The sequence below is a fragment of the Syngnathus scovelli genome, chromosome 14, assembly GCF_024217435.2.
Source record: "Syngnathus scovelli strain Florida chromosome 14, RoL_Ssco_1.2, whole genome shotgun sequence".
In the NCBI taxonomy this organism is placed as follows: Eukaryota; Metazoa; Chordata; class Actinopteri; order Syngnathiformes; family Syngnathidae; genus Syngnathus; species Syngnathus scovelli.
Genome location: NC_090860.1, coordinates 14130215 through 14150079, shown reverse-complemented (window position 1 = coordinate 14150079; position 19865 = coordinate 14130215). Strand labels below are relative to the sequence as shown.

The 19865-nt window shown below is 40.5% G+C and overlaps 2 protein-coding genes across 2 annotated transcripts; both read left to right on the top strand.

Moving 5' to 3' along the window:
* Nucleotides 1–71: 71 nt before the first annotated feature.
* On the top strand, nt 72–3245 carry kcnk17 (potassium channel, subfamily K, member 17). The gene is made up of 5 exons (XM_068653005.1): nt 72–712; nt 1982–2096; nt 2155–2321; nt 2384–2552; nt 2624–3245. The coding sequence occupies exons 1-5, from the start codon at nt 497–499 to the stop codon at nt 2854–2856; spliced, it is 900 nt and encodes a 299-aa protein (XP_068509106.1). The 5' UTR covers nt 72–496; the 3' UTR covers nt 2857–3245.
* A 7671-nt stretch (nt 3246–10916) lies between these two features.
* Nucleotides 10917–19014, top strand: kcnk5a (potassium channel, subfamily K, member 5a). Its single transcript, XM_049740554.2, has 5 exons — nt 10917–11441; nt 15448–15559; nt 15663–15829; nt 15912–16080; nt 16465–19014. Exons 1-5 carry the CDS (start codon nt 11256–11258, stop codon nt 17424–17426), a joined length of 1596 nt encoding a protein of 531 aa, XP_049596511.1. The 5' UTR covers nt 10917–11255; the 3' UTR covers nt 17427–19014.
* Nucleotides 19015–19865: the final 851 nt, after the last annotated feature.

Here is a 19865-nt window from a genome sequence, read left to right as displayed (position 1 = left end):
ATGGTGCGGCTCGAATTCCGAATGATTGATCTCAATCTTCTTTTTTTATGGCACAAAAGCCTGGCATTTGAACAGTGTCGACTTTGTATATCCACTGTGTATACGCATTAACATGAGTCAACATCTGTGTTTGTGTGCTGACGGAAAACTCCAGTGAATAGAGCGTGTTTGGGCTATCTAAAGCAAACACATTAATCAGGATGTGAGGTAGCCTGAGAGCACATTACATGCAGAAGTGGCCCCGGGACAAAAAAAAAAGGAGGAAAGTGGCTTTGAGCTGTCTTATTTTAGAGTTTGGTTATAAAATGGACGCTAGGCTCACTTTGTGGTCTGGAGTTGACTTTTGTCAGGTCTGCGTCTTGCTCCAAATTTGCATGACAGAACTCTGTTGTGATTGCAGCACAGGTGGAGTTTGATTTGCCTTTACATTTATGCAGGCAAGTCTCATGCCTTGTTGTCCACAGGCTATCTGGAGTTTCATGCCCAGGGAACCCAGATGGGAATAAAAGAAATGTTCAGTTTGGCCCGAGTGCCTTCCATCCTTCTGTTAGGGGTGCTTTATGTCATCTACGTGCTCATTGGAGGGGTGGTATTTTGGAAGTTGGAGGGCGATCTCGGGGAGAAGGACATCGGTCTCTTATTGGTAAACAAACAGAAGCTGCTGTTGACGTACCCATGTCTGGACCGAGGCGGTCTTGAAGAGGTGGTTCAGGTAAGGAACATGGCTAATGGGGTGCATGTGAACATTGCGTCATAGGTCTGGGAATACCGTATATATGATATACGGTGGAGGGAATAGTTGGATGAGCGCACATAGAATCAACTAAAATAGACAAATTGTTGAGGATCATGTGAGAACTGCTGGAATCATTCCGAATAAGAAGACAAGGCAAGTAACGCCCGCAAATATTTGAAGGATCCTACTCAGACTAGTTTATCACCACGTGGCTTTAAATGGACGACCATGACCACCTGATTTCCATCTGACCGCTTTGCTTTTTTTTTTTTTTACTGTTTATACAATTTGCTTTCAGACTGCATGTCTCCTGTTAAAATACTTCAGCAGATGTTCTCTTAGGCTGTAGCTATGCAAAACATTTTTTTTTTGCTCTGATTCTACAGCTGCTTTATTTAATGCGCTCCAGTGAGCCTGTGAAAGAGTTTAATTTTAATGCGGCATCATATTCATTTGCAATGGGTATGTCATTATCGCAATTTCTCTAGATTGCTGCTCAGTTATTATTTACAGCATGTGACACTAAAAAGTGATAGGCCCAAAAGCTCTGACCGTGTCCTGTTCACAGTTGGGCCCTTGGGCCACATTTGAACCATCATTCACTTCCAAATGCGCACCACATCCGTGCGTTTTATTTACCGCACATCCTCGCCAAAGGAAATTTTGCTTTGGTGACGATGACAGCTAGAATAACTGCATGTCACGGTTTTACTCTCAATTTTCAGTTTTCCTTCACAGTAGTGGCCAAACTAAGACAAGTTGCCAAGTTAAAGACATCTTTCATAGTGACATTTTAATATCCACTTCCTATCATTTGCGGAATCCACATCTTATTTGGGGAAACTTGTCTAGCAATACCTATGAGGTTAAATTCACCCCCCAAAAATGTCTTTTCTTGAGACACTTAAAGACGCATCACTGTGGCTACATTGTTCATGCGCAAGTAAAAAGTCGGCTGCTGTTATCAGAAAACTAAATAGGCCTACACAAGTCAAAGCCCCGGAACAAAATCTTTTGTAGTACACTAAGCTACTGTTTTCAAAAGAATAGAGGAGGTTGTATTGCGTCATTGTTAAAGTTCTAAATCAGAAGCTCGTCCTGATTATAATTCACACATTGACGATGAGTGTTATGTAAGTCACTGATTACTGAGTTCAGAGAAGTATCTTGACCCTAACATGCACGTCAAGAACATGCTGTGTCTGCAGGCATTTTGTTTTTTCCGCTGTTGTTCTCAAACACCAGGTTATTCAAGATGCATCCAAAGTGGGCCTGAGTTTGAAAAGCAACAGCACCGCAGATGGATTTTGGAAATTCAAAAGCTCCGCTGTTTTTGCCGCCACTGTGGTCACAACAATAGGTCAGTTGGTTTGTAGGATTCAAAACACGCAAACTGTTTTCAAGTTGATTATTTGCAGGTTACGGAAACATGAGTCCCAGATCCACCAGTGGTCAGATCTTCTGTGTGTTCTTCGCCCTTTTTGGCATCCCCCTCAATGTGGTGGTGCTCAACAGGGTGGGCAAGTACATGCTCGTCCTTGAGCAAAACATCTGCGACTTCCTTGAGGGCAAAACTGGCCGACGGGTGAGGAGCTCTTTCATGATCCGTTTGGTGACGCCTCACCTCCTTTTTTTTTTTCCGCTCAGAGGTGTTCGCGCTTCTTCGTCCACTCGGTGTCCTACCTGTCCGGAGCCGTCCTCTTCTTCATTGTTCCCATGCTAGTATTCCAGCTTCATGAAGGTTGGTCCTACTCACAGGCCATCTACTACTGCTTCATCACCCTGAGCACCATTGGATTTGGAGACTTTGTGGCTGGTACATCTCAGTCATTGCTCGTCAGGTTTTACTGCCGCCATCTTTATATTCAGATGTTTCTTTCTTTGCAGATAGTAACCCGGACAAAGTGTACCCCGAGTGGTACAACGTCCTCATGGCCTCTTGGATATTCTTCGGCCTGGCCTGGTTGGCGCTTGTCATTAACCACTGCATTGACATCCTGGAGAGGTTCAACAGGTATGTCAAACTGCGGTGGGGGGGTTGCAAGCAGGAGGAACGGGAGAACCACGACACACAGCCGGAAGGGGAAGATGAGCTCAAGCAGCCGCCTTCAACTCAGTAAAGTACCAAGCAAGTGGACTTACTTATTCATATGGACATGATGTAAGTGACCTAAGAATTGTGTTTATCAACACAATTTTATGAAAATATTTCACTAATTTAACCTTATCGTTTTGACATGTTGCATAAATTTCAACATCAGTTGAGGCCTTGGATCCAGATCTTTTTCTGTGCTGTAATAAGCTCTCCCTCCACTAAGTGGTGGTATTATACAAACAGCACCTAAGGGAACCGAAACTGGAGCGTCAGCCTTCTTGTTATTGTTTTTCCCTTTTGCAATTGTATTGCAAAAGCACTTTTTCACTCGGCTGAGTTTAAATGCATTAAAATCCACATTCAACACACCGCTTACTTTTCTGGATTGAAAGAGTAAGTGTACTTTTCCCACATGGGGGAAATAAAAGATCTGGATGCTCCAAAAGGTCACAGTGGGCCTTTCAATGTACAAACTCATCGTTTTGTTTATCTCATAGAAAGTCAGCGAGGAGGAGCAATGTTAAAGGCAGATGGCGGGCAGAAGGAGCGACAGAATGGAAAATGACAAGATGCCAAAGGCCACAAATATAGAGTCGTGCAAGAGGGAGAGAATAATGTGTGCAAAATTCCCAACAGTGGAGGAGGACAGAAAAGGCATAGTTCTGTGTCTCCCCTCCTTTGCTTGGTTATGGGAAGCTATGGGGAGTGAAAGTGACTGGGTTGCAACCATTGCACAAGGAAAAAAAAAAAAACCAAACAAACATGCATGTTTTGCCATGGTTCAGTGAAGACTCATTATGCGTAATGGGAATGGTGCTTTTCATTTCCACATTTCAGTCACGAGTGATAGGCCCTGTCTGCTGAGACCTAACTTTTAGTTTACAAAAAATAAAAATTCCATAAAAATGTTCATAACGTTACACAGGAAATAAGCGGTAGGTAGATTATTCCACTATAAGGAATGTTAATGACACAAATTCTGGAGTGCCGAGGTGAAGTTGAGGTTTCACTGTCTATTGTTAGAATAATATTTCATGGCCAAAAGCACAGTGGCTGCAAACTACTCATTAGCGAGAAAAAAAGCAAGGGCTGGCTGGAATATACTAAAAAGAGCCTCAAAAAATTCTGGCAGAAGCTGGACTGCTGATGCAAAGTTTCAACTATGCAAAAGTGATGGAAAGTTTGGGAAAAGATGAAAATTTTCCTAAAGTGACTCATGACTAGATGTGTCCATTCATTGTGTACTATGAGTCTGTGGCAGCATCTCCAAATTCACATGTTGTCCTTTTGAAGTCTCAAAGGTTTCATATAACAGCTGGTTTGCAACTAGTATATTAACCAACGTGCTTTGGGTATTTTAAGTTTGTGGCATCATGTCCTCAGCATTCACGTGTCAGTCCTAGGGCCAAGGTCATTTGAAGTCTTAAAAGCCTCTATTGAGGGCTTGTTTTTTGCTTTTATGTTTTCGTAAACGCTGAATGAAAATGTTTTGTGTGGGATAGAGGAGCACGCTGCACTGGAAAGTCCAACTTTTTCCACCCTTGAGGTAAGACAGCAACTTTCATGGTTCTATTGATTTGATTCCACCTGTTCCCAAAAAAAAAAAGATGAAGCGAGCCTTAAAAAAAACTGTTACTCCAGCCAAGGTATACGTATTGCTTAAATGTGTATTTTGAAGTGGTGAATGTGAGGTTAGGGTTTGGAGATCACTTTTTCTTTTTCAGTCCTGCTTGTTAAGAACAAAAAAGGAATGAGTCTGTCTCATGAATCACTCATGAAAATTTTAATGCACTGCAGGTGACAGTTAACAGGTTACCAGGCTGGTTATTCCTTCCTTGAGTTATAGTAAATGCCTCCAAGGCAACAACGACAAAAAAACTTCCATGGAAGCCATTCAAGAGACAAACACAGCATTTTAGACACATTTAGCTCAATTCTTGAAGCTAGTTTTCCCCCCTCTTTCATATTTGCAGACGAATCTGTTTGCCCTAAGCGTGTGCCTTTCCAAGCACAATCATTGGCCCTCCGTGAACCAATAAGACAGCAAAACATTTGTGCACATTATTTGCCACCTCACTCTCATTCCCTGCAATACTGTGCACCAAATGAGTGTTCTTCACCTCCACTGACTCTTGTCCAACCTGTTTTTTTTTACTTCCATCAGCTGATGAGTGCAATCAGGCCGCTGCTGAGCTGGCGGAGTGGCACGTGTGATACCACAAAGGCGTACATCCACAGAGGAGCGTGACGGCTGGAGGCTACATTGAAGAAAAAGGCTTTTAGCCAGAGACGTGCGAAAAATCAAATCGGAGGTCAAACACGATCTTTTCTTGTTTCCTGTAAATGAAACGTGTGATGAACTAAACGCTCCTCAGCCAGCGTTTGACAAAGACCCTTAGCGTCTCCTGAATCTTAAGCCCCCGGGCAACGCCTACCTGTTTATGCTTCTAATTTTCTTTTCCTCATCTTGATGTGGTGTAGCGTTTATAAATAAGCATTTCTCCTTGAATTCTGCAAATACCGTGTAAGCAGGGCTGCTAAATTTTATTTCAAGATCTTGTGCCTAATTGGTTTAGTCTCGCAGTGAACTTCTGACACTTGTTTTCCCGTTTCCTGCAAGTTTAGACGTTCAAATGAGGCTTTTTTAAACACTGACAATAAAACACGCACACGCGCTGAGTCATGTGTTGACCAGCGTGTTTGTCGTGAGGCTACCCATCTGTGTTTATGTTAACGTCAGCATGCGACTGTTATGTACAAAACACACCCAAACGGACGTTAAGTGCAAGAAAAGGACATTGGCCAAACAGTAGCTCAAAGGTCGTAATGAAATAATTTGCGTCTCTGCAGATGCACAACACTCCCCGGTCACCTCTGACATCGCACACGTGTGTGGTTGTGCACACGGAGAGGTCAAAGCCACGGCGTTAGGGACAAGTCACTGTCCGTCTTACTACTGAACTGAATGATGGGTACAAATATGTGTCATACTTCCGTAAGTCGATTTAACAGGAATATGGGAAATGGCCACGACCTATTAACATAGCTTTACAGTATGTGCTCGTGACGCAACTGGTGTAAAAACGACACGGCGGTGCTTCAGAACAAATGCTTACACAATATTGCGGGATGGTGACATAACATAACATTAATTAGGTTGGTCGTAAATCAGCTTGTTGATATTCCTTATTTCATTTTTTTCAGAGTTTTGGATGTGGATGTACTCTGATCATTTCATTGAAAAGCAAATGTCATTGTCCTTGTTGTGCTTGAGATGCGGTACAACTTTGTTGTTCTGTTTGTGCAACTATAATACGATCTAAAACTGGAATAATAATCCATAGCATGAAAAATGATTTCACAAGCAACAATGCGAACATTTGAAAACTTAATTGCCGTAATTACAGCATTTCCAGTCTGCTAATTATTCGAAGACGCTTGTCTGGCTGAGGTGTCAAAATGACTTTGACCCTGTTCAGCATGTGTCACCGACGCACACATAGACACGCACGCGTTCACACTCGCAATCACTCCTACGGACAATTTGGGGTGGTCAGTCAGCCTACTATGCATGGTTTTGGAATGTGGGAGGAAACGGGAGTACCCAAAAGCAAGTCCAAGATCACTCCCATGGTCAAACGCTTTCTCCAAGACCACAAAACATGTTGACTGGTTGGACGTAGCAGATATTTGTTTTCTCAAGTAAAGAGTCCGTCCATCCATCCATCTATCCATCCGTCCATCCATCCTCTCACCACACACACACACATAGACACACAATGAGTGCATTCTAATGAACGAAGATGTAGGTCAACAATGTCTGTAGTGTTTTCGTAGCACACTGAAAGCTGTTGTTTTTATCCAGTGTGGTGGTGCAGCTTCTGCTCTAGGCTGTCATGCCGTTTGTCATGCAGTGGTTTGTTTTGGCAATTTGGCCTTTCCATTTCGGGCAAGAAAAATGCTGCATCCCCACGTGCAAATTGCAATACTGTCTCTCAAGTTGCAGAACCTAAAGTGACCTTGACTTGTCTAGTTGGGCAACAACCATAAATTCCAAAATACGTATCTGTGGAAAGACTTTGTTTGCCCATTTGAAGATTGTCTAGGCGCCGACAAGTATTTAGTGCCACTTCAGGGGCGTTTGGTGTGTAGACATGTAGACTGTGTGTTTAGTCTGTCCATATCTGTTTTTTATTGAGTGAAATGTGAGTATGTTTATAGGTCAGTCACTCGAGAGTATAATAGCTGACTGATTGGTAAAAAGTCCAATTATGAAACACAGATGAAAAAAACTATAGAGCTACAAATGATTTAAATTGTGGGGAAAAGGCTTCTGACTTTAATTGCCCACATGATTTTGAACTGACATTCAGAATGATGTCATATAAGACATCGTACAAAAAAAAAAAAAATCCTTTCCATACAATCATGCACTGCGGATTATAAAATTACCTCACATCATCGTGCAGGTTCTTATGTAATATTCACAAAAAGGTAATAGGCACAAGCAGAATTGGTTCGCATGACATCCTTTTAACCTGGAGCCCAATTGTTTTTGTTTTGTTTTTTTGTGGGGCACACCTACTTACATTAAAAAAAAAAAAAAAAAGAAGAAGAAAGAGGGAAAAAAAATTACATGACCGTTACTTCACCAGCCCTGCAGGATGTGCTCCTCAGGCTGAAAGATCACATGCTCGTGTTATCCCAGGGTAAAGGGCAAAGCCATCAAATGAAACCAGTGACTGCTGTCAGATGAAAGATTCATGTTGCAAAATGGTGAACATATTTTAGGAAGTAAAAAAGTGTAGTAAAAGTTGAGAAAAAAACTAAACTGCATCCATGTCTGAGTAATATGATGAAGTGTGTTCCGTCAACTTGCTTAGGTCTAAGTAGTCGAAATGAGTTATTTGTTCCATTGCCTGAAAAAAAATAAATGAATGCAGGTTCTTTCAAATGCACATTGTTGTAGGATAAGTTTTAACTTGGTTTTGTAGTAAATCTGTTGGAATTTCCTCCCAAAGTTAATGTTTTATTACAACCTTTAGCCTTGAACTGAAGAACTCAGTTTTGGTTTACTCATAAGTCACACAAACAAGATTCAGATTTATTGTTGTTGGGTTTTTTGCCTTAACCTCTGAGCAGTGACTTGAGTTCCCAGTGAGCTCTTCACAGCTCCAATGAAGTGAAAATGTTAGTAAGTTAAATTCAAGTGTCCGCCGCCGAAGACGGGAAGAGAACCTCCCACCCGCCGGCCCAGTCAGGGGACCCATCAGCCTGCTCAGCTTCTGGTGACATGAAAACATCACAACAAAAGCCATTTAACAGATTGCAGGTTTCCTTCGCGTAAAGGAAAAAAAGAATACAATACAACAAAACAAAACAATAGGTGTAGGAAGCGGTTCCTCTGTCTTTTCACATGGTCCACACACAGAGGTTAAAAATAACTCAATCAATGGAATGGCATTACTAAAGAAAACAGGAAACACACACTCTTAACAGTCAAAACATTTCAATAATGAGGAGGTACATATGCAAATAGAAAGTAATAAAACCACCACTCCATCCATTAACTGTACCGGTACTGGTACAACTGGTTGCATGACATGTCTCATGATGCCGCCTCTTTACAATTAGTTTATTTGAAGTTTACAATAATTTCCGAATTTGTCAGCACGTATACTGTTTAAAATGACAACTTTCAAGTAATATTTAACACTCCAAAATGAATAAAAATACTCAGAAATTGATTGTGTATTTGTTTTGCAGATTAACATACTGTAAATAAAGCAGTGTTTCATAAATATGATCTAATTTCTAGACTTTTTGTCACCAAGCGAAATAATGAATGGTGTGTTGTCCGATTTTGGTTGACTCTGGAAGTCCCCACCTCATTAATTCCAAAAGGACTTAAATTGGCTACTTTGATAGTTGGCATGATTGCACTGCTCATGCTGACTGCCCCAGGGGCCCAAACCAAATGCATCAATCTTGAAAATCAGATGTCATTAACAAAAAACAAATGGGAACAGACCATACATTCTCAATTATTGTAAATTGACTTAGCTCTGTGTCACATGCAAGACAATACTTGATCTTATGACGGCAGCATGCAAGGATACTTTCGCTATCGTTTTGGAACAGGAGGAGATGAATTGCTGACATACCTCAACAACTTTGAATTTGATTCGGATCCGAGTTACTTGATTACGGTTTCTAACAATTCCCAATTCTGTTTGTTTTGGGGGCAAACCAATTTTTGCTATTTTTGAGGCATCAGGTTGTTTCCAAATTGTCTATCACAGGGGTGATAACAACTTCCCGTTTCGATTCTTAATTATTAAGAGACAACACTTTCTTGTCATAGATGTTGGTTCACATGTTTGTACACAATTGTAATGAAACAATCCAGTCTAATGTGAATACAACTAAACTACAGTCTTGCACGGATCTATTTTTTGGGATACCGCTCCAACCCGACAGCAAAACCACAAATGCAACCCGTAATTCAAATCTGTTATATCAGAAAGGAGCTTCATGCAGCAGAACTGAGGTGTAGTTTTCTCAAAGAATATCAGAAGTTTCTAAGTCAGTTGTCCTCTGAACGTAGAACATGTGTAGATGCAAATGAAAGAAAAAAAAAAAGGTTGGGGGGGGAGGTTTGCCTCAGGAAAATCAAATAGCAGAGATCATGATGCAATGTCTGGCTGTCTTGCATGCCGGGAATTCCCAGAGACACAGTTTTACCACAAGCATATGTTGAAGGCTTTTCATAGTAATGATCATGTGGTTCTAACTTTGAGCTAAAGACCGGTTTACATTTGACAGTTTCATTGGAGATTTGCTGAAACTGTCTCGGTGTTATGTGCTCTTTGTTATTTACATGTAAAATACTCAGGAAGCTCTCCGGGTACCACAAAAGGTACAATCGTAAAAACACAAATGCGACTTTGAATGTGTGAAATATTTTTGCAAACCTTTGTTAATGAAGAAAAATGCAGTTTGTGGTTTCCTGGATTGTGTACTGCAATGAACAGAGTTGAAATAAAGGAACATACGTAGCTCGGGATGCCATTTAGGAGGATAGTCAACTCAAGTTACATGCAAAACTGTTGAACTTTTTGTGCAAGATAATATATTTATGCACACTTTGCTGACTGTTTTCCCATCTTAAGCACATTAAATAAAATCCTGTACTGTGGTTATAGTTTTTAGTCACATCACCCTCGATTACTGCAAAGTGTTTCCAACTCAGTTAGGCTTTTTTTTTTATAGAGCACTTTAAAAAGAAGATGGCAACAGATACAATGAAAACAATAGAGGCCCCAAAACTGAACCTTGTGGTACACCATACCAGAGTGGGGCAGAGTCTGACTAATAGCAAGTAAGTCCTGCTTGCCAAAAAAGATCTAAGCCACTCTACCAAGATTGGATGAGACGGGTGTGGGCACAGCAGGATTGCTAGTGCGTGGCTGTCCAACGTTTAACTGACGTGTAATCAATGTTTTCGTTCCTCTGGTGAGTCATTTATTATAAGCACCAGACATAAACAGCCAGAGTCCACCGTATGATTGTTCATGCCCAAGCAATTATTGTTCTCCTTGCTGCCAAGCTGAAATAGTTCAAATATTGGAATGATTGATTTAATATTTTCAGAGCATGAAGTGGGCTCGTGTAGGGATGTGCACTATAATTTTGATTGATCACAGTCGTCGAACATTAACCAACGTTATGCTTTTTTTTTTTTTTTTTTTTACATAAAGTCTTAGACTGTCCCTGCAGCAAGTCATGCATTTTTTTCTTTTCGTGTATAACTACATTTTAGTCACACCCACCCCCCTTTTATGCAAAAGTATTTGCACTTTTACTTCAATAATTTGAGTACTTTAGTCCACCCCTGTTCAGACTAAAATTACGCATGACTTTCTGACGCATGACTTTCTTGCGCGTCTCCTCACTGTGAGGCGCGCACCTGTGTAGTGGTTAAACCGGCAAAAAAAAAAAAAAAAAAGAGAGAGAGAGAGAGAAAAAAGGGCAAAAGACGAAAGCAAAAGTCGACACCCCCCACCCCTCCTCGCGGACGCTCTCCAGCCTTCTCCCTCCTCTCTTTCTGGGCGGATCTTATGAAGTCCTCCACTCCACTCCGACTTCAGCCTATTTCTCCGACTGCACGTGGAAACAATAGCAGAGTGGCTGCACTTTATCTGCTGGCGACAATATTTGACCACCCATGTTTGCCTCTTCGGCTATGTGCGAGGACAAACGCTGTCAAGTGTGGCGCGCGTCGACCTTCCATAAAGCTTGCGTGGACCAAGAAAACTCCAACATTCTCCGACAATGACTGCTTGAGCTGCACTCTTCCTACCGCTGCTGTCAAGCTCCCCCTTCCCTACTTTCATCCCCCACTTTGAGTCACTCCACACCAGTATGGTGGATAAGGGCCCATTGTTGACTTCTGCAATTATTTTCTACCTGTCCATTGGGGCAGCTATTTTTCAAGTTCTGGAAGAGCCCAACTGGAAGCTGGCCGCAAAGCACTACAAACGGCAGAAGGAAAACTTACTTAAGGACTTCCCTTGTCTGACAAAAGATGACTTGGAGAAAATATTGCAGGTATGAATAATAATTTAGCAGACATTTTTTGTGACACGTAAGACATGAATGGAGTTCACTAATGTTGAGGAATTTAGTTAAGTCATGTCAGTTCATCTTGTGGATCAATGCTGTCATTGCTTTTGTGACTGCAAGGCTTAATTTTGCAGCCCCCCGATGGTTTGCATTCACACCAACGTACCAACATCCTGTATGTATATATGTAGTATATGTATGTGTGTGTGTATAATAATGTGAGTGAAAAAAAAAAGGCCAACTGTTTATTCGTATTCCTGTTATCTGTGATCTTATGTCCATTCCATGCCAACCTAATACTTATTTTATGTTTTATGTTGGGCACTTACAAAGCTGATAGTCACTATGTGCACTTTGTACATTGTAAGCATACTATATGCACGGGTCAGCGTTTTCACGGTTGCATAAAGGAAGTTAACCTTGTGTCATTTCATCAACATGGTGTTCTATTGCAATATCCAAAGTTGCCAATGTCAGAAGTGCTGGGCTATTAAACCAGTGGCCTGTGGGTTCACCCTCTCCCTCCCTCCCTCCCGCCCTTCAATGAAAGCATTAGAAATGTAGCATTCCTCTTCCACAGGTGTTTTTCTCATAATGCGGCTCGCTTCCTTGATTTTTTTTTTTTTCCCCCAAGGTGTGGGTGCTTTTTCCTGAACCATAAGAAATTGTTTTTCCTTTTCAGTTTTGTTTTTATTTATTTTTTTTTACACTTGTTTCTTTGCAGTTTTGAGACAGAGGGAAAGCATGTCTCAACGTGTCCCCCATATGGGCCGACATCAGTATTTGGGAGATTTATTACCTTACCCATCCCCCTTTTTTTTCTTTCCTTTTTGGGGTGCTGAAAAGGATATACCCATGAACCTCCCCCCATTCATTGGACTTGAGTAATCCCTGCAAAGGCCTGAAATGTATGGGAACGTTAAGCACATAAAGATTCTGGAAGTGTAATTTAAAGCTGCTGTGGGGGAAAAAAAAAGTACGATTTTTTTTTTGTGTGTTTCCAGTACAACTCCAGACATGAAAATTAGTTTCTTCCACTGGCACGCACTTGTTGCAAAGGCAGGTGGGATCTCATCAATACGACTATTTATTAAGAAAGTTAGCCTTTATTAACTCCAAGTTGACCATTAACGTCACGTCCCTTCGAATGGTTAGTTTTTATGGTCACGTCAATGCAGACACTTAAGAAACGATCATAAAAGTTCAGCAAAGTGAGGGTGGTGTTGGTTATCTTCCTTTTGCAAATAAATGATCATTATGCAAGCGTCCTGCTTCATGCGTGAATTGTGAGCAATCAGGTTCAGGGTGCAGTTTCAAGAACTTTGAATTCAAGCATGATTTGCATATATTTCCTTAGTTTTAATTATTCAGTGAGTAAAATAGTTGGGGTTTTTTGGGGTTAAAGGAACTGCAAACCCCAAAAGCAGTGTCTTCTGAACAATGACAAGAGATCTACAATAGGGGTAGTGTCCATTCACTTCATGCATGAATTCCACAACATAATGGCCCCATAGAGGAGATACTTGAGCAACATAATGGGCAGTTCATATTGAAATGAAATCAAGAGAAAAGGGAAGATGTTTATCATGCATGCAATGATTGAGACTCTCCCACCAAGCTTTCATGATTCATTTACGATGATGCAATCTGCACTTTTTAAACATTTGTCTTTTGACACTCTTTTTAACGTGACTTTAAAAATACTTGAATGGCACATGCCTGGTTGGTCACGTTTGAGATCTGAAAAGTGTGCTCATCAATGTTGCTGTCTCATCTTTGTCCAACATGGCCCGTGGTAAGATTAAAAGTTTGACAGTGAATGAAATAGCGTACTGTTTTCTGCACGAGATTGAACTGTGTCATGTGCCTACTGTGCCGTTTAAGCTACATATCTGGCTTGAAATAGCAAAGTGTGACTTTCAATGGCATTCTTTCTTTTTTCACACATTAGTAGTTTCTGACTGAATCTTTGATCCTTGACCTTGCTTTTCTGTCATGTGTCTCTCTTCTTTTGGAAACAGACATTTTATTCAGTTCATTTCCATCTGTTAGCGAGTTCCGTTTGGTCAAATAGTGACGCTATGATCCGGACCCTAGTTCACGCCAAATAAGCCGCACCACTCTAAAAATACTGTCAAGTCTCACGTGTCACTTCACCAACTGCTGCATGACAAATGACGGCAAAAAACGTTGGCCCCGGAAAAACGGCTTTTTGAGATTACAAATGGCGTGCAGTGAACAAGTCGATGAAAGTTTATTTTGTCACGCAGCATAAGCGTAATCTGAATTTTCAAATATTTGATGAGAATATTAATAGTAAACTGTACAAGTACTATTACAAATGCAGGTTCTACCTAAGTTGGAAGGCATATTAAAGGACTCCCTGTCATTTTTTTACTTGGTGTCCACAACAAGTAAGAACAGCGACTGTTAGTTTGACAAGTCTTGTGGTCTCGTGAAATTTTACAAGGAACTTTAAAGCAGCCACTTGCAAATGTGTTTATGGTATACGTGCGGGTGTGTTCTTACTTTCTAATGTAGAAAAAAGCAAAATGGGAAATAATATTCCTATGTCTGTTCAGCAGCAAATGTTTAAGACATTTTCAAAACATTTCATATTTTTATTTGTAAGGCCCAATTTTCAATAGCACAGATACTTGTCCTTTTTGGTGTTTGCAAATTCCAATTCAGAATGATGTGAGCGAGCATGAGTTTGTGACTTCATTCATCTTGCCTACAGGCAGCTGTTGCTCCTTGGCTGCATCACGCTCATACCCAGAAGTGGAAAAATATCTTCGGGAATGGAGCGCTTGCCAGCTGCTGGATAACAAATGGTCTTGCGGTTTTCACAGTTCTTTGCTTATCACAATGGCAGCATCAGCTAGCTAAGCCTGCAATTTGGTGATGCTTTCACTTCTTTAGTGGTATCAAGGAATCCTTTCTTTGTTATTTGAGCCAGGACCTTGTTTTCAAAGTGAAACACTCATTGTTGGAAACTAGTATAACAATACCTCAAGCCACACTTTTCTATTTTGTTTATCAATGTAGAGCTTTGTTTGATATTTTTATGTCGCCCGCCCTCGTAACACGGATGGGTTACCAGAAATAAGAGCAGTTATTTACAGAAATTCCCTTCATTAATTATTAGAAATTTGTATCTCTGTGTATGTTTACACACAATTTAAACAATATGTAAATACATACCTTTACCTTTTGATTAACAACTAATAAATTTGTGCTAAGAAAATTGTGCCAAGGGAGGCAAGGTTGTCTATTATCGGGTACCCTGTTTTGTTTTTGATTAAGACGATCAAGGTCGCTGAACTTATACAATATTATGAATTTTGAGAACATGTTGACCTCTGTCTTCCATATTAGAAAGGTGGTGCTACTTTGCCCCCATTGTATTCCTGCGAATCAGTTCTTTCTTAAAACTCAGCACTTTTTTTTATCTGGCAGATGAAACGAATACATGCATTCAATGCCCTTCCCACTGAAAGAAGGTCAAACTATGCTTAGTTGGCAAATATTCAATTGTGTTGTGTCAGAAAAAAAAAAAAAAATCACACAGGTCGGGTTGCTCCACCATGACTTGTTCATGGCTCGGAGCCGTTGCGTATGCTGTGTTGAGCGGATCTTACTAAACACGTTCTGGGTTCGAGGATGGTCAAAGTTACCTAACAGTTTTTTGTGCACTTTCTGCACAACTTTAGATTTGAAAGCTGATAAGGTGCGGAGTGCACTCTCCTTTGTACGCAGCGGAAAGATTATTTGAAGCCATCAAAACAGTTCATCTTATCTCTAGTGACTCAAACTTCAGCTTTTTCTACAGGATGTATGCGGTGAAGAAGAAAATATAAGCTTTCAGCCTCACACACAAAATACAAGTCTACCAAAATTGATTATTGTCATTTTTTTTAAAGCCACTTTCCATGATTCGTGCAGACAAAGTGTATTTATCTCACATCCTTTTTGTCATGTTTGTCTCCAGATCGTTTCCGATGCTGCCGGCCAAGGAGTCACTATAACTGGCAACAAGACGTTCAACAACTGGAACTGGCCAAATGCTGTCATTTTTGCTGCCACAGTCATAACTACTATAGGTAACTACTTTTACTTCTCAATCGTTGGAACAAAATGTTCTCCAAGTTCTGTTCAGTGGTTTGAGGAATTTCCCAAAACTCTTTTTTATTTTTGTTTTTGAAGGATATGGAAACATTGCTCCCAAAACAGTAGTGGGCCGTATGTTTTGCATCTTCTATGGGCTCTTTGGTGTGCCTTTGTGTCTTACTTGGATCAGCGAGCTTGGGAAGTTCTTTGGTGGACGAGCCAAGCACATTGGTCATTTTCTCACCAAGAAAGGATTTTCACTGGTAACTTGATATTTGCTCTATTATGATGATATCAATGCAAAAGATCTCCATTTGAACAGATGTTTTGTTCTTTCCATTTCAGCGAAAGTCTCAATTTACCTGCACGGCTATTTTTCTTCTCTGGGGGTTGCTGATTCATTTAGTCCTTCCACCTTTTGTGTTCATGTCCCAGGAGGGTTGGACCTATGTTGAAGGCTTGTACTTCTCGTTTGTCACCTTAACTACGATCGGATTTGGTGACTTGGTAGCAGGTATGATTTATTTGTTATTAATCGGGGAATTGATACAATATATTGCTGCTAATGGTTTGAGTCCATTATAATGATGATTTCATATTTTGAATAGATAATTAACAAGGTTTTCAAAGTCGGGACTCTTGATTATGCTTATTTGTACTGCTTTGTGACTTTTGTTTGACAACTTTGTTCTCACCATTTCAAGCGGAAACATGTAATTGGTCTGTAATTATCCATTCATCATAATCGTCCTTTATTCAAACTGTCAAACAAGTCAGCTTAAACAGTTCAAAACATTCAATCACACTGAGACTTTGGGCTTTTATTACATTAGTTTGTTTTTCTTACAATACCTTGACATGGTTTAAACCTTTTTTTTTTTTTTTTATGTCCTTTCAGGTGTGGACCCTACCAAAAACTATCCCACTTTATACCGCTACTTTGTGGAGGTTTGGATTTATCTGGGCTTGGCTTGGCTCTCTTTATTCTTCAACTGGAAAGTGCGAATGGTGATCGAGGCTCACAAAGCGCTAAAGAAACGCCGCAAGTTACGCAAACTATCCCTGGACGAGCTGCGGCACTATAAAGAATCTCACAAAGCCGCGCCTCGTCTGCCGCCCACCCCCAATGACGTCAACATCTTCAGATTCCTGTCCAAAAAGCAGGAAGGCTACAACGACCTGATCAAGCAGATTGGCACTAAAAATGAAAAGCAACTCGACTCCAGCGCGGGGAACGCCATCAACAAGGCAAAAGCCAAAGCCAAAGATATGGCTCGCTCCAAGAGCTGCAGTGATAGCACCACCTTTAATGGCCACACCATTCTCTGCTTAGACCGTTCGCCACGGCAGAAAAGAAGATATAGCTTCAGTGATCGTGTCACAGTTGCCTTCTCCAAGTCCAAAAACTACCTCCTGGGCTCTGATAATGGTTTGCTGCTAACAGAGGAACATGGCGATAGGGATGTTGAACTCGACCAGGATCAAGTATTGGAAAACCAGCTTGACAAAGATGTGGATCAGGATGGTGGAGGTGGAGGACATTGTGGGAGAACGACTCGAAGGACATGGGCTTCTAAAGAATACCAATCTCTCACATTCCAAAATGCAAACATTACTTTCATTGATGAGGAAAACTTTCTTGGCAATAATCTAGAGGAGGAGGAGGAAGAGGAGGAGGAGGATGATTCCAAAGCAAAACTTTCTATAACAACATGCGATGAAAACATTGAAACCGTCTCCAAGGAAGAGCAAAGTTCCGAGTCGGACGGCTCGGTTTTTGCCAGTGATGTTTTTGAACACGGCTGCTCTTACGAGACTCTTGTTGAGGAATATGCAAAAGAAGACAATACAGAACCTTAGTTGTGAACGCTGATGCCGTTGAAACTTTTCTAATGTGAACTCAAAAAACCCCATTGCACTGTTGACTTTGGAAAATGATCACTTTCCAAACCAAATGAATGTTCTTTTCCTTCATTTGAATGTTCTTTTTTTTTTTTTTATAATGAATTCAAATCCCTATCATTTGGGACAGAAACAGCCTAAATGAATATTGACTTGAGACTTCATCACCTCTTGTGGAGATTTAGAAAAAGATTCATCAGGTATTGTGTTTCCAAATCGACTGTTTTTCCTTAAGTGCATTTCTTCTACATCGAATAAATTATCTATATGTTTCAACATATTAAGAAGTCGCATACGCCATATTGGTGTTTAAAATATATTTGAAATGCTGGGCATGGTAGTCGTCTGGAGCTACGCGAGTGTTTGCTTCACTCGCACCATTCCATCAAAATGAGCACAGGCCAAAGTCCATTGCAGTGCAGATGTTTGTTTTTTTTTCCTTGACCTGAGCCAAACGCTTTCTCTTTTTTGTTTTGTTTTTTTTCCAAAATCCTTGATGAGTAGCTGTCTGAGATTGTGTTTTGTTTTGACTGCATGGAAAAGACTTTGCGAAGAGTCCATCAATAAGCGATAGGGAGGTACTGTAAACCCAAATGTAAAGCTGTAAAGTAAAAAAAAAAAAAAACTTGAGCAGATAAATATTGCCGGTGTATGTAAATGATGAATGAAGTGGCCCTTTGACATGGCAATGTGACGGAAAAGTAGGAGTGAAAGTATTCTCCGCAGCACGGCTTCATTGTGTTTGTCAAGTCAATATTGTCTGAAAGCCCATCGGCAGCCACAAACACCTCACCTGAGGACGTGGCCTTGCTACTTGTTTGCTTTTGGGGGCTCGCACTGACACAGATGACTGTAGTAGCGCAAATGACGGCCAGCTAGGTTAACGCTCCGCAGATCCATACTCTCATGACGTACGTGTGTACGTGTGTGAAAAAGTTTTTTTTTTTTTGTTCACTTCCTGCTATTTGCACATGCATTTCAACACAAGAACGTTAGTGTTACTTCTTATGGGAAGATGCCAACAATTGCAGTGTCAAACAAGGCTATTGTGATTGTAATTTGGAAATCCGAGTTATTTTAAGATTGTAAATCTTTGAGAATCCATTGTTTTTGTGCGCATGGAACACCTCCTGCCTTTTAGACTGCCTTAAATAAATCCACTGCAAAGCAGGGGAAATGAAGTATAATGCTGAAATCTGTGTATATTTCACACTGGGTCTTTTTAGACATTTCTTCTTTAGGCCCCCCACCATTTTGGGTATTTGGTCACAATTTGTGTACATTTCTACCATTGTCATTTTTATAGCAGATACATTGGTGCGCCATTGTTATGCAGTCCTGGTACTTGTCAAACTTGTCCGAAGATAATTTACTTGCAAATGGTTAAACCTATTGACCTGCATTTGTGTCTTAATGTCGCTCCATTGTGTAAAAACTCCAGTGTTTGTGTAAGTTCACTTTTTTTTATGACGTTTTAAATTATTGTTTGTAGGCTGTTTGAACAACAACTGTATATTTCAAATAAAAATAAACATTCACTGAAAAATGGCTGTCTTCTTTGTTTGGCCAATTTGGAAAACATTTTTTTTGTGTATGCTGAGATGACGTGGTGAGTATTAAATCAAATTTTAGTCAGTAGCCTATTTGTTCCAGAAATTGTAGACATACTCTTTTCTATCTAATTTATTTTACCCCTTGTGATGTAGCTTTATTCAGATTTTTGTCTGATAATTTTGAGCAATTTGAAACAATTAATACAAATCTTTGTGACCTCAGTTAACTAAAAAAAAATGCTGGAAAATGGACCCTTGGTGTGATAAGCTATTGAAATTCTGCACAGATATGTTGAATAGTGTCACACAGGCCAGAAATCACAGGTAAAGATAACACATCAGTGTATCGTCAAATGCGAAAGGAAAAACACATTTATTTTGTTCAATATGAGGTACCGTGACAGCAATTCTGCTTTACCGTTGAGAGGTTTGTGTTTTTCCCAAAACATACATATCAGGTTAAACTGCAGATGTGCGCTGGAGTCGGCTCCAGTTCACCTGTGACCTCACTCAGAATAACTGCTGTCAAAAATGTAGATGGATGGGTCCCATTTAAAGCTCAGTACAGCTCCTCACAAAGAAGCCAACAATACTTCAAGAGTTTTGGAATTCTGAACCTATTATAGCGCCCTCAGAGGAATACTTTCTGCATATGCACTACACAAGGAGTCCTGAAACCAGACTCGGGTTTTCACACTACGGTATTTTCTCCAAAGTTTGTGTTTCACAGGAGTAGAGTGTACCCGTGAAGGGATTACTCCTGCAAAGTCCTTTCCGATGGTTACATAACACGTCAGTGCAGTTTCCGGATATTACAATATATAAAATGTTTTGTCTACGCAGA